Source organism: Hakea prostrata, chromosome 9 (assembly GCF_041222555.1).
Source record: "Hakea prostrata isolate BN-2017 chromosome 9, UWA_Hpros_2, whole genome shotgun sequence".
NCBI lineage: Eukaryota > Viridiplantae > Streptophyta > Magnoliopsida > Proteales > Proteaceae > Hakea > Hakea prostrata.
Window position 1 is genome coordinate 13849035 of NC_142608.1, and position 13695 is coordinate 13862729.

The window sequence follows — 13695 nt, forward strand, 5'->3', positions numbered from 1 at the left end:
AGTGGTTGGAATTATCTTCTGCAACTATGTGGTTGGAATCCACCAATTAATAGTAAGAAGAAGAAGAAGAAATCCAACTTCAATTATGTAACAGCCAAAACATGGTCGACATGAGTTCACGAATACTATTAATTTACCATTGCCAAGGATACCAATTGATTCCAAGGATACTCGTGGATGAATAGTTTGAAAATGATGGAAATCAATACAATGTTGTCTAATCCAGTCTTTCTTATAGAAGTCTGGCAGAGCCATACTTCAAGAACAACATTATAATTATTGAAGCTCGAGGAAGATAAAATGCCTTTTATTATCTAGTAATTACAATATTTTATTTCTCTTAGCCTAGCAAATTATGTCATATACGACAACAATTGAGAAAGAGAGGTACAAAGAAAATATCATATTAGAGCTCTGGGTCAAGAAAAATGCAATAGAAGTTTGGTTCCACTAATCGAGCTTGTCGGAGGGAGTTACACAATGTTATATCAATCATCACTTTAAAGTAGCTCATATGATACAACAACAACACTGGAGTAGCAATCCAAAAATTAGAACACACACATCTTATACTCAACCATTTCAACGCTCATTAAAGTTGGATTGTATGACTTCTAATTCATGCCAAGCATAGATAGTATGCTGTAATTTTAAATTATAAGCTTGACTTTTATTTGGTTTGAAATATTTGCAATTAAACAAGCTCAAACAAACACAATGTGAATTGTATTAATTTTGATCAAAGACCATGTCTTTTTGCACTTTTAAAAATAGTTCATCCATTACTCACCTATAATTCAGTCATGAAAAATGATTTGGGAGATTACATCACACGTGCATAGTATATATATATATATATATATACACATTATCAACCCTAAAAAGTTAGAAAGAGAAAGAGTACCAATACACCCAAGGGGGGGCGCCAAAAATTGTCTCAAATGGGGGGGGGGGGGGGGAAAAACACAAGGAAGAGGAAAAACTGAAAAAACTAAGGGAATTTACATAAAAACTGGAAAATTTTAAGGAATTAATTTAATTTTTTAAAAAAATCATCGGGGAAGGGGGGGGGGAGGCATGGCCCCCTCTGTTCCACTGTGGGTCCGCCCCTACCATTAGATCTTGATGGAAGATCTAATAAAGTTTTTTTATATAAGGAGATGCTAGGTCTTTCCTCTGATTAATATTCCATCGAGCCAGTGAAAAGAAAGCCTAGAATTGCAATTTTATCTGGTTCCATATCTTCAAAATGTATGAATCTCGTAGAATATGAAACTAGCCATTTTCTCCACTCGTATAGCCCAAATTATTGGTAAATGATGTGCTAGTTAGCAAGGTAACTCTTCTGGTGCTTTAAAATGGTTTATTATTATTATTTTTTGGTTGAACAAAATACTTTATTAGATGGGAAAACCACGATTACAACATAACCCTAATATATCAAATGACAAAATCCACCTAACATGTAAAGGTGGATTTTTTATTTTTTTTGGTGAAAATAAAATTAAAATTAAAAGAAGATTAGTGCGCTGAAAGCACATACAAGTACTAGATATTGTACTATTACAGTCATCCGGTTGATTAGCAGTAATAGTACAATATCTAGTACTTGTATGTGCTTTCAGCCAAGGTTCGAGATGTCGGCCCGTGTCGCCGTGTCGGACCCGGCGACTCAGGCGACATGTCGCCAAAAGTCGCCCGACTTTTGGTTTCATTGAACCCCTATTTTGATTGAAATCCACTCTGTTGCTTCTTGTCTGAGATGACTCTTTCCATAACTCCGAGAGTTTTTTTCTCGCTGGCAACTGGAGATCCGAAACCTTCCTCTTTCCGTAGTTGCGAGGTTTCTTATTCTTACTTGTTTTCTGTCCTTCTTGGTGTAGGAAGCCGAAAGGTTGTGGAGCGACAATCACGGTTGGTGAAAGGATGGCGGTAGCAAAGTACAGAGGAACATGGATGGGAGAGAAGAAGCTGAGAAGATGATAGAGAAGACAGTGATGGAAGTGGAAGTGTTGTGCGAAGGAAACGAAGTGTCGGATGAGTGCAGGGTTGCGTGGGATGAAGTGGAAAGTACCAACTTCTCACCTAATGATTCTCCATTGCATTGGACTCGGAGAGTACCAACTTCTCACCTTCCTTTTGCTATCGCTACCGCGGCCTCCGGTAGGTTGTGCAGGAGGTTCAAAGAAAGAAGAAACTCCTATCAATTTGGATCTTCTCATCGTCTTCACTACATATTAGGGTTTCTTATATTCTGCGCCTTCCTCTGTATCTCTGTTGAGATCTATTGCATTTGCCAGTGGAAATGCGAGAAACCTGGTTGCGAGGGGTTACAGATTCAGAAAGCCATGAATTCGATATTCTGTTGCAAACGGAGGAAGACTGCTTGAAATCTTCTTCCAAGGTTATCGATAATCTGCCTTGTAAAGATGGGACCGAAGGGAATCCTGATTACGAGTGCCTGAGATCTGAGCTTAGAAGGTTATCGATGGATTCCGGTGATTCAACGGCGATATATCGACCATCGGCGATATATCGCAGATAAGTCGGCGATATATCGCAAATAAGTCGGCGATATATCGTTGACTTTTGGTAAAGTTGGTGTCGCTGGGTGGTTTTGTGTCGCCCCCCAGCAACATGATGAAAAATCGCCTTGTGTCGGCGATTTATCGCCGACACAAGGTACCGTGCTTTCAGCACTAATCTTCTTTTAATTTTAATTTGAGTTTATTGTTAGAAAAGCCTCCTGAGTTTAAGCACCTCAGCTGCCATGTTAGCCTCTCTTGGAACATGAGTGAAGGAGATGGAGTCGAAGGAGTCTGCAATCCTTAAAATATATTATATTATATTATAGGAAACACCTTCCATGGTGCTTCACTCGGATTGTTCCTTAGAATGGCTATTAGAGCTTGATTATCAGTTTCATCATATATAGGAAACACCATCCATGGTGAAATAGAAATAGTTTTGACACAAGTTGTGACTATCTCTCAAAGCTAAATTTGGGCATGACTAGATTTAGGTGAAACAATTTAGAGAGGAATATTCATGGAATTTGCCATTTGAAATAGAAGAACTCTAGTATAACCTTGATTATACGGTTTCACTTCTACAAGAAAATCTGATTAAACTCCTAAGAAACAGAACCACTAAAAAAAAGATTTTTCTTGACACAAACCCTTGGTGGATTATCGAGTGAATCCATAATATATATAATTTGTTTCTTGGGCTGCAAGGCTGATTTGCCTCCTCGTATCCAATTTCTAATGCTTACTTTTTCTTTTGTAAGAATTTTTCAAAGCATTTGAAAGAGTCACGTCTGAAAGTCCTTGGATGGACCACTGGGGAAATGAAGTTATATTTATTAGTCAAAATTTCTTTTTATAAAATCAAAATGTTCTATAAAACCAATGGGACCTCATAGTAGTTTGATTATATGATATTTTTATTTTCAGCTTGGGCATGCTCGGTCCTCATGCTATCATTTCTTGGAAGTCACTGATTATCATTTCAATCAATAAGACACTACCAACTATAGTTGAACACTTTCGGACCTCGCAAAGAGAGCGATCTCTCCGCCCTAAAGTGGTATTACCAGCCACTCTCTTTCGGGTCCACTCGTTGTTCCGTCTGGGAATAAGCTAAGCCCTACCCATCTATAGTCCACCCTGATTTCATCTAAACTCCGTTGTCATCCGGCATTATCACGAAAGCAGCCCCGGTGCCCTCCTACTCCTGAATTGCACATAATATCTCAAAGGAAAGAGAAAAAAAAAATCTCATGATAGCTCGAAGAAAAAAAAACCTTTTCTTTTGTACAACTACGAGAAGGGATTTCTCTATTTCGCATCAGGCCATGAGGACAAATAGCTATGCGGTTGACCAGCCACGAACGATATCTGAGATAACTTCCGTTTAACGAAGGCTTGCTCGGGTTTCAGGAAAGGAGGGGTTGGAGTATTCTACCCTTTTTAGGAACGAATCCCTTATTGTCCTCAAATGCATGTCTTGATCCAATGCCGCCACCCCCGTTTGACTGCCGCTCGGGGATGTAGTTGTAGATACGTTCGCTCCGTGGGTTTCCGACGGCGGGAGTAGAGCTTCAACCACAAGGGTCTGAAAGAGAATCAGCACGGGAAGAATGCAGCCTAGGAGAAGTTCCGGAATCGGTCAGTCGAGGCTTGTGAGAGCCAACAACTGGCTATTGCGTATCCATCAATGAACATGGCGTGGTAGGAAACAAAGGCAGAGGAAGAGGCTAAGGCGGCTAAAGCAAGGGCAAAGGCAGCGCTCCCTAAGGGCCCCAAGCCTAGTTCCAGAATTGCCTTTCCAATCCTCTCTTCACTAGGTACGGTCAGATATTTTCCAGGCCAGCGCACTTCTTCTTCTAGAATCCCTTTGACCACGCACAGGAATGGCTGAGTTGAGATAGCCGGAACGAAAGAGAACGACCCAAGCTCCAGCTTGCAGAAATAAGTCAGGACCATCAAAGAATTACTCTGACATCTTCTTCCAATACCTAATACTGAAGAGCTTCAGCTTCACAAGCACCATTCCTCTTAAGCATTTCTCCCGGGTTCTGCCGTTGAATGTTTTATCAATGGTGGAGTCAGGAATCCAATCGGGTATAGCAGCTGTCGGAATTAGAGCACTCGAAGGCCAATCTCCGTCCGGCCCGAGGAAACTGGATTTGTATGTATAGCCACTTCAGTCGTGCTTGTCGTTTCTCGAATAGAAAAAAAAGTATCTTTTTTCTGGGAACATGGTCAACCAAAAATGTGAACCTTTAGGAGTAATTCATCGAATTGATTAGATATAAAATCAGAACATCCCCCTTCATATGGTCCCACTATGTATACCTACATATATACAGATACATTGACTTTCTATTTCAGAATCTGCTGATCTATTTAAAATTTAAATGCAACAAGAGGTTGAGTATGAGGGCAAATCCCCAAAAGGGATGTTGATTCGTCGGTATTTAAAAGACCGGTCAATCTTCACAGTGGAGCTCTTTTTTTTCTGCTTGCATTTTGCTTAATAATCTGCTTCATATTTTTGAATTCATATCTGTAGCCACAATCAAATGGTTTAGTCTCCAGATACTTTTCTTGTCCCCTTGTCCATAGGGACCTCATGGCATACAACCGACATGACTCCCGCTAGATAGCCGCCCCTTTCTCTCTTTTTATGGCGTCGTGGACGGACGTATTTTGCCACATACGTGGGTTCGGTCCTCCAAGGCTTGTTAGAGCTCTCTTTAACCTGCTCATGGCTAGATTGATCGGTTTCGGGTCAAATAGGAAGAACTAGAAGATTCCACCTCTGGAAAGCGCCTACACCTAATGGCTTAGGTCGTTGTTCCCATTTCCTCGCTGACCCATCAATTACACACGGCAACTCCCCTACTATTTATAGGCCGCTACTTTCCCTTCCAACAGATCTAGCCCGGTCTAGACGGTGAAGAAGAGCAATGCCGCTTGTAAAGCTCTTTTGTCGAGTGCGCGATCATGACAGGACTCGAGGAAGAAGCCTCGACTAACTCCGTGCCAGCGAGAGTAGCAAGCTTTAGGGTGCTAGTTCCCTTGAAAAGAACCTTACCGGAATAGCGGCCCTAGCTTCTAGTCCCACTTGTAGCCTGATCGGGACTTGAACTAAAGAAAAGAAAATAAATGCACCTACAGTAGAGATGGACATCCGAGTAATGTACGTCTACCCATGTCAACACACGCAGAGAGCCCGAAGAAGAGCTCAGCCAACACCATGGGAGTGGGCGCCAGCCGGTCTTTCAGCCAGATCCCCCTAAAAACTGTACGTGCGGGTCTCCCCGCATGCGGCTCACGCCATTCGAGGTGGCCCAGCATTCATTCGCAAATCAATAGGAAGAGGAGGAAAAAAAAAGCTTTCCAATTAGATAAAGATTTCACTCCTACAATCACTTTTTCGTTGAGATAATACCCCACGGGAGGGTCTGATTTGTGAGGATGACGAATTACCGGATCCACTCGTCTTCCCGCCCGATTGATCTTTCATTTGTGTTCTTATTTGGTTAATGTACATATTCTAAAGGTCCATATAGCACCCTCTTGGCCTTAAATAAGAGTTTATCTAAGACTCAATTTAAGGGTGTCAATTTTTATTGTGTATTGTTTACTAAAAATCAAAATGGTGCCACATATATTGTATTATATCATTATGATTAAAGATAGTACAATATTGATATGACACTTATATCGAATATCAAAATCATTTTGTACTGAATTAATATAATACGATAATGATATGACATATTTATATTATTAGATATTTAATACCATAACGATATAAGAAATTTATATAGCAGTACTGTACCAATGTCATATTAAATATGGATTCTCTACCAAATTGATACATCGTTAAATACTTTTTTTCTTTTTCTTTGGGGAAGAGGGGGGAGGGTGCAACCCGTGCAAGCACTACTCCCTTAATTCAACCTAGTTTTAAATAACACATGTTATGGTGGTCTCCACACCTTGCTTAAATTGTAAATAGTCAAGAGTAAAAACCCTATGGTTTTCCCTCAATTTAAAGATATTTTTGGAATACAAATAATTGTTTTGAAAAAATTAATTAAATAAAAATTAGGTTTTGAAATTTATAAAACTGTATTTTATAACCAATTAATCTAATCTATTTTATTTAAATGCGGGCCAATGATTGTTTGTACTATAAAACTTCTATAGGAAGCCCAATCCAATTTCAGCAAAGAGTTGACGAGATGAAGTAGCGAAGACTAGAGCGAGGGCGAGGACCAGTTGGTGGGCCCAGTTGAGCTTTCCTCTTTATTTTGATCGAACCCCAATGCCATCCGTCAATGATAACGACCACAATTGCTAGTTGACTAACCAATATTCACTCCATTTTTCATGGACCATCACATCAAAAATTTGAGGTCCATTTACAAATTACATCCAATCATTTGATAGGATGCAAGGAAACATTAAATACATGTATAAAGAATCATTTCTTTATGAGAAATGGACCGGTATATTTATGGTGTTATATGGTTATTATGTCTACCCCCCGTTGAGGAGACTGGCGTGTAGCTGTTATTATGTCTAAACAAGGATCAAACTCTGGCTGTGGACAAAGCCCACTTTTTTCCCCCCCGTGTTTTTTTTTTTTTTGGGTGGGGGTGTCTAGAGATTTCGGAGACAGCCTACAGCACTTCACAAAAATCATGTCGCTCAAATAGTTAAGAGAACCCCAGATTCTTCCACCCAAACACTTAATTTATAATTTGACTCCTAGATTTGAGTCAGATTTGAAATCTCTAGATATTGAAATCTTCGCGCCATGTCCCGGCCCTAAATTGATTGCTGAGTCTCCTTTACAAAATCTATAACTCCATCAATGGCGACTCGACAGAAGCTTCAACTTCCATGTCTTCATTTCATGCTTTATGTCTTCAACCTCGTTACCATAGGCTCCATAAACGCTGCTTCTCCTTACGCTTCCGGAATCTCTTATCACGATTACTGCGACTCCATAGTCCCTGAATCTACCGTAAGTGGAACGGAACCCGAAATGTTGCGGGGTGATTTTCTCGAACTGCGGAATGGATACTACCTCGGTGGAGATAGATTTCTTGGTCAGAAATCAGAATTCCAATCGTCGTCACCCGAAATCTCCAGATATATGTATTTTTATACCAGAAATGTCTACCAAACTGATGCTCCTGACGTTCTTATGGTCGAGGGGAACGTAGGCTTCCAAGGCTCAAAAGCGTATTCTGACTCAGTCAATTCAACTTATGTTCGATCTCGTACCAATTCAACTTATGTTCGATCTCATAATGGCCGGTTACGCCATCGGACACCTCGGTTCCGAGTTCTGTATAGAGTGAAATTCAAGTTACAGGGGTTCTGGTCTGCATCGACTGGGAAGCTCTGTATGGTCGGATCTGGTATGAGTTACTCGGAAGAGGAAGAAGAAGGTATGTCACTCACGCTTTCGGCCGTTTTAAAGCTAAATTATCCCCAAAAATCGACGATTCTTACTTGTTTGGTTGGTGGAACTTTGGAGAGCTTGGATGAGGTCGACAGTTCAAACTACTTTGAACCGATTTCCATATTACATTATTCTCAGGACAAGTACGACTACTCGTTGATTAATAATGAAATTGACAACGGGTGGTCGAGTCCCAGTGGTGTTCAGCAAGAGTTAGCTTATCTTGGTTTACCGTCAAGAGTAGATATCTGTTCCGTTCTAAGCAGGAATACTCCATTTAAATTGGAGTACAGGCGTGACTGCGACGACTCAGAAGCTGCTAATTGTCGTCTTCTGGATAACAGTAATGGATTTTTGCCTGGCGCCATGTTCCTTGATGAACTCCGGTGTTCAAACAACCAAAAGATGCTGCTGGCGATGGTATTTACCAACGATAACAGCTTTAGTCATCCTTTTAATCCCAAAACGTCACTGGTTGGCGAGGGAGTGTGGGATGCAAAGAAGAATGAGCTTTATGTCGTTGCTTGCCGAATCTTGAATTTTAAGGATTCCTTGGCCGGAGCTTCTGTCGGAAATTGCTCAATTAGGATGAATTTGAGATTACCGGAAGTATTCTCTATCATAAAGAAGAGTACAGTTGTGGGACAAATTTGGAGTAATGCAACTGCAAATACTTCTGGTTATTTTGATGCACTTAGCTTCCATGGAGAGGATCTATCACCAGTAGTTCCAGGTGTCAAGTATGAGTATACCATGATGGGCGGAATAAGAAAGATGTGTGATGTCAAGACTGCTAAAAGCAAAGGAGCGATATACCCTGATGGGTATTCAGATGACATGGTATTCCACATGTCTGTGAAAAATGATCTTGGGCAAGTTGCATGGGGGTCTGCAACTCCACAAACTATTGGTGATCAGTTACATAAGCACTTCAGCCGCTCTTTCGTTCTCCAATATAATCCTGTACGTGATGCACCTCAAGTGAGTACTAACAACCACAGCAGTCTACTGAATGTGAGCTATCAGATGATCTTCAGGATTTCACCAGATTTCAAATTTGGTAGAATTCCTCTAAATGCAAGCACGACCGTACAAATTTCAGCTGAAGGGATCTACAGTGATGAAACTGGAAGCCTATGCATGGTGGGTTGTCGGATTTTGGACTCGAAGCAAAACATACCTGCCAAAAGTGATTCCTTGGACTGCAAGATTGTCATCAATCTCCAGTTCAGTCCTTTGGATTCAGAGGTAGGACAAACTCATGTCACTGGAACGATCAATAGCACCAGGGAGAAGTCTGACCCTCTTTACTTCAAATCTTTAGAGGTTTTGTCAAATGTCGTGTATCATAGACAAGCACAAGAATCTCTTTGGAGGATGGATCTGGAGATCACCATGGTTCTCATCTCGAACACGCTTGCCTGTGTATTTATTGGATTGCAAATTTTCTATGTGAAGAAGCACCCAGACATGGTTCCGTTCATCTCACTTGTGATGCTTGTCGTACTTACTTTTGGACAAATGTATCTTACTTTAGGGCAAATGATCCCTCTACTGGCGAACTTTGAACCATTGTTCATGGGAGGCCGTAATGAGGTTATTGTAAGAGTAATTACAATGGTTGTTTTTCTGTTGCAGTTTCGTCTTCTCCAACAGGTTTGGCCAGCAAGATGGAGCGATGAATGTCATGAGGGCTTGTGGACTGCTGAGATTAAAGCTCTATATGTAACTTCGCCATTGTATCTACTTGGTGGGTTGATTACTCTGTTTGTGCAATGGGTGATTAGCGGGTTTTCTATGAATAGTTATGAGCAGCTTTACGTTTGGGGAGACATGAGTTCTTATGCTGGTTTGGTCCTGGATGGTTTTCTGCTTCCTCAGATCCTGTTCAACTTGTTCTTGAACTCCAAAGAGAAGGCTCTCGCCCCAACATTTTATGTTGGAATGAGTGTTGTCCGCTTGCTACCACATGCATATGATCTTTATAGGTCCCACTATTATGGTCGTTACTGGGATGCTTCGTACATCTATGCTAGCCATGGCGTGGATTTTTACTCCACAGCTTCGAACATTATTATCCTTTGTGGAGGTATGTTGTTTGCAATCATCATCTTCATACAACAGCGGTTCGGTGGTCATTACATCCTCCCCTTGAAATTTAGAGAATCTGTTTCGTATGAAAAGATCCCTGTGATTAGCTGTCAGTGATTTGTAAAAGTAACTTGCTTTATTCTGTATTGGCAATAATTGCAAGAATAACTTGTCATCCCCAAGGAAGCAAAAGGATAACAACCTCTATCTTGAATTGTATTTAGTATCCAGTTAGAGGTGGACGGATTAATCGTTGGCGATCCCCAACCTGCAAGAACATCCCTTTTTTAATGAGGTCACGACCAAGTAGAATTGATCGCAAACCCTAGGAGTCAGAGGGTAATGGTGACACTTTTAGAAATGAGCTATTTTTGCAGTACTTATTCAACATTAATCTTCCCCATAGAATTTGTGGGTTATTCAGTAATTCCCATGTCTTCTGAGACAGAAGTGCGATGTAAAAATTCAAACCACCATCACAAATTGTGGGAAACAAAATAGTATGCCAATCAACAATAAGAACCTATTGTCTTTCTCCATAAGACCAAAAGAAGTTTCTCAATTTCTTGTAGAACTGACAATGGCAGCTGGAAGCAAGAGATGTACTGAGAAGGTAGGGCAACAACAGTAGATGGGATTAGGACAATCTTTCAAGGGGAAGCTAGGTATTTAGTTTTCCATCCTTGTAATCTATTGTTGACTCTAGATAGAAGAGTGTCACAATGTTTCCGTTTTAGCTTACCCGAAAATAAAGGGATAACTAGATATATATCCGTTGTTGACGTGGGCAAGATGTGAAAGTGTGTAGACAAATCTCTCTTCACACTTGCAAACATACTCAGGCTATAATGAGCTCTGGTTTTCTGTGCATTAATTCCTATCCTGATAGAGCACAATAGTCCTGTATTAATTGGCCAAACTTCTTAATTAGCTCCCTGCTTAGTGGCTTGTCCAAACAAAATTATATCATTTGCAAAAGCAAGGTGAGATAATTGTTCTCCACCCTTTACCAACTGGATACCTTTCAATTTGTTTTTTACTACTGCCAATTCCAAGTGGGAAGAAAGAAGTTCCACACATTAACAAATAAATAAGGTGATAAAGGATCATCTTGCCTTAAACCTCTAGGAGTTATAGAAGAAGAAATGGATCCATTAGTAAGTGGAGTATATGTAACAGTTGCGACACAAAACATAATCCACTAAATCCATTGAGAAGGAAAACCATAAGATGAGATTATGTGTTTAAGAAAATCCCATTACAATTGGTCTTAAGCCTTACTCATATCTAACTTAACTACCATAATGCCTTTTTTCTTTTTCCTGTGACATGTATTTTATTGAGAATCTCATAAGCAATCAAAATGTTATCCTAAATGTGCCTCTCTTTCACAAAGCCAATTTGTTGAAAAGAGATATGTGGGATGATGTGCTTTAGTCTATTTATCAGGATTTCTGAAATTATCTTGTAGCTCATGTTACATAAGCTAATTTGTCTAAAATCTCCAATAGTTTCAGGCAACTACCCTTTAAGGATTAGGGTAATGAAAGTAGAGTTGTGAGTCCTAGAGAAAGTAGTTGATTCGAAAAATTGAAAGAGCATGGCTTGAACATCACTCTTTATTTCTTCCCATGCCTGCTAATAAAATATGCCTGGAAAGCCATCAAGACCTAGAGATTTTAATCCATTAGCATGAAAAACTGTGGATTTAAATTCCTCTTCTGATACAGGATGTAAAAGCTAGTTGCTATCTTCAGCAGTAACCCTATCCTTGATAGGCTCAAAGTACTCATCGGATCTCCTTGGAGATGAGGAAGGATATAAAAGCTTAAAAGGCTTGGTAAAGCATCTGAAATATCTCCTTGCACCAATGAGAGTGAGACCATTTTGTTTAATTATTTTTATCATATTATGAGTCCTTCCCACCAGTGTGCTCTGATGAAGAAACCTAATATTCCGGTCCCCATGCAGTGCCCAGTTAATTTGAGACTTCTGCTGCCATTTATTTGCTTGTTGCTTCATCACTGGTTTCAACTAAAAGCTACCTTACGATTCTCTTCCACAAACCACTGCTCTGACCTATGATCTAAAGGCACTCCTTCATGATCAGTAATGGACTTCTTTAGCACTTCCTTTTTATTCTCTAGAATCTTCACAATATCTTTATTCCATCTCTTGAGGATGACTGACAAGGAAGTGAGTTTCTTTGCTAGAGTGTAGAAGGGGGAACCACTAAAAGACATAGTCCATGACTTGCCAAGTAACCCATTATGGGAATCTTCATGGACCCAAAAACTCTCAAACATGAATGGTCGAATTTGCTTACCAACTTGTAATATTTAAAAGTAGTGCTTTATGATCAGAACGAGACATTGTGAGATGAGTAACCACCACTTGTAGGAATCTTGAGAACCAATCTAAATTACAAATGAACCTATCTAGGAGCCCTTCAATACGATTTGTCTCCTGTTGCTTATTACTCCATGTAAATTTACTTCCCATTTAAGGTACGCCTGATCATTTTATATTCATTTACAAAGGATTGAAATGGATGCAGTAGGTTAGAATGAATCAGCCATCCCCCTTGGTGATCTGTTATTGCAAGATATGAGTTCCAATCGCCACCAAGTACCCATCGTTGATCAATGAAAGATGCCAAGTTTACAAGAGTTTGCCAATCACATTTTTGAGTAGATGGCATCGAGCTCAAGTAAACACAAGTTAAATACCATATATTAGAAGACTCTCCACAAAGAAGATGAACACACGATGAAGAAAACCACACAACTTCAACTTGCACAGAATCATTCCAATAGAACACTAAGCCACCAGCTCTACCTTCTGGTGGTACCAACACTTAGAAAAAACCCCATTTCTTATACAACATCAACTCGACCAACTTAACTATAGAAAGAAAAAAAACAAGGGTCTATGTCTATTAATTAAAACACTGATTTCCTTTTGGATAGAGGAGTGACCCAATCCTCTACAACTAAGCATTAATCCCTTCTTTTCCCCTCCGATGGCCCTTCCAGGTTGGCCATCAACAAGTTAGATTAGAACCATATTGGTTTTCCTGCAATTTCTTCCAAGCATCAGCCTCATTACCCTTTAGGTCATCCTGCATTATCTCATGTAAAACAAGGTTATGTTTATGATGCTTATGGGGTGGCACATGGGGTAACTCAGGGTCTGAACTCGGAGTGGAAAGAAATTTGCCATGGTGATCCGAAACAAGCTTGCAGGAAGGACACATGGCTTTGCGGTAATGAACTTCAATTTTTTTTTTGCATTTTGGGATCGTTTTGAGGCCATTTTGGGCATTTTACTATTTTCAGTGGCATTTTTGTAAATTTATTTGTGTGTATTGCCCCGTCATTTTAGGGTTTCTTGGCACTATAAAATCATGTTTTGTGCGTCTTTTTGAGGCACCTGAATATTGTTGTTTTTTAATAAACTTTTGGAAGACAGAGTTCTCCATTTTCAATCTATTCTTCTGTTTGGCCTTGATTCTTTGTCATTTCGGCATCAGTTTACAGGGCAACAAATATGTAACTTTCCTAACTACTATCTTACTGTTTCCCTTCAGAGGAGTGCTAGAAAAGGAAAGTTGGC

General features: G+C 39.9%; 1 protein-coding gene across 1 annotated transcript; it reads left to right on the top strand.

Moving 5' to 3' along the window:
- The first annotated feature begins 7392 nt into the window (after nt 1-7392).
- Nucleotides 7393-10197, top strand: LOC149004747 (uncharacterized). The gene has a single exon (XM_089135701.1). The coding sequence runs from the start codon at nt 7393-7395 to the stop codon at nt 10195-10197; it is 2805 nt and encodes a 934-aa protein (XP_088991827.1).
- The last annotated feature ends 3498 nt before the right edge of the window (nt 10198-13695 follow it).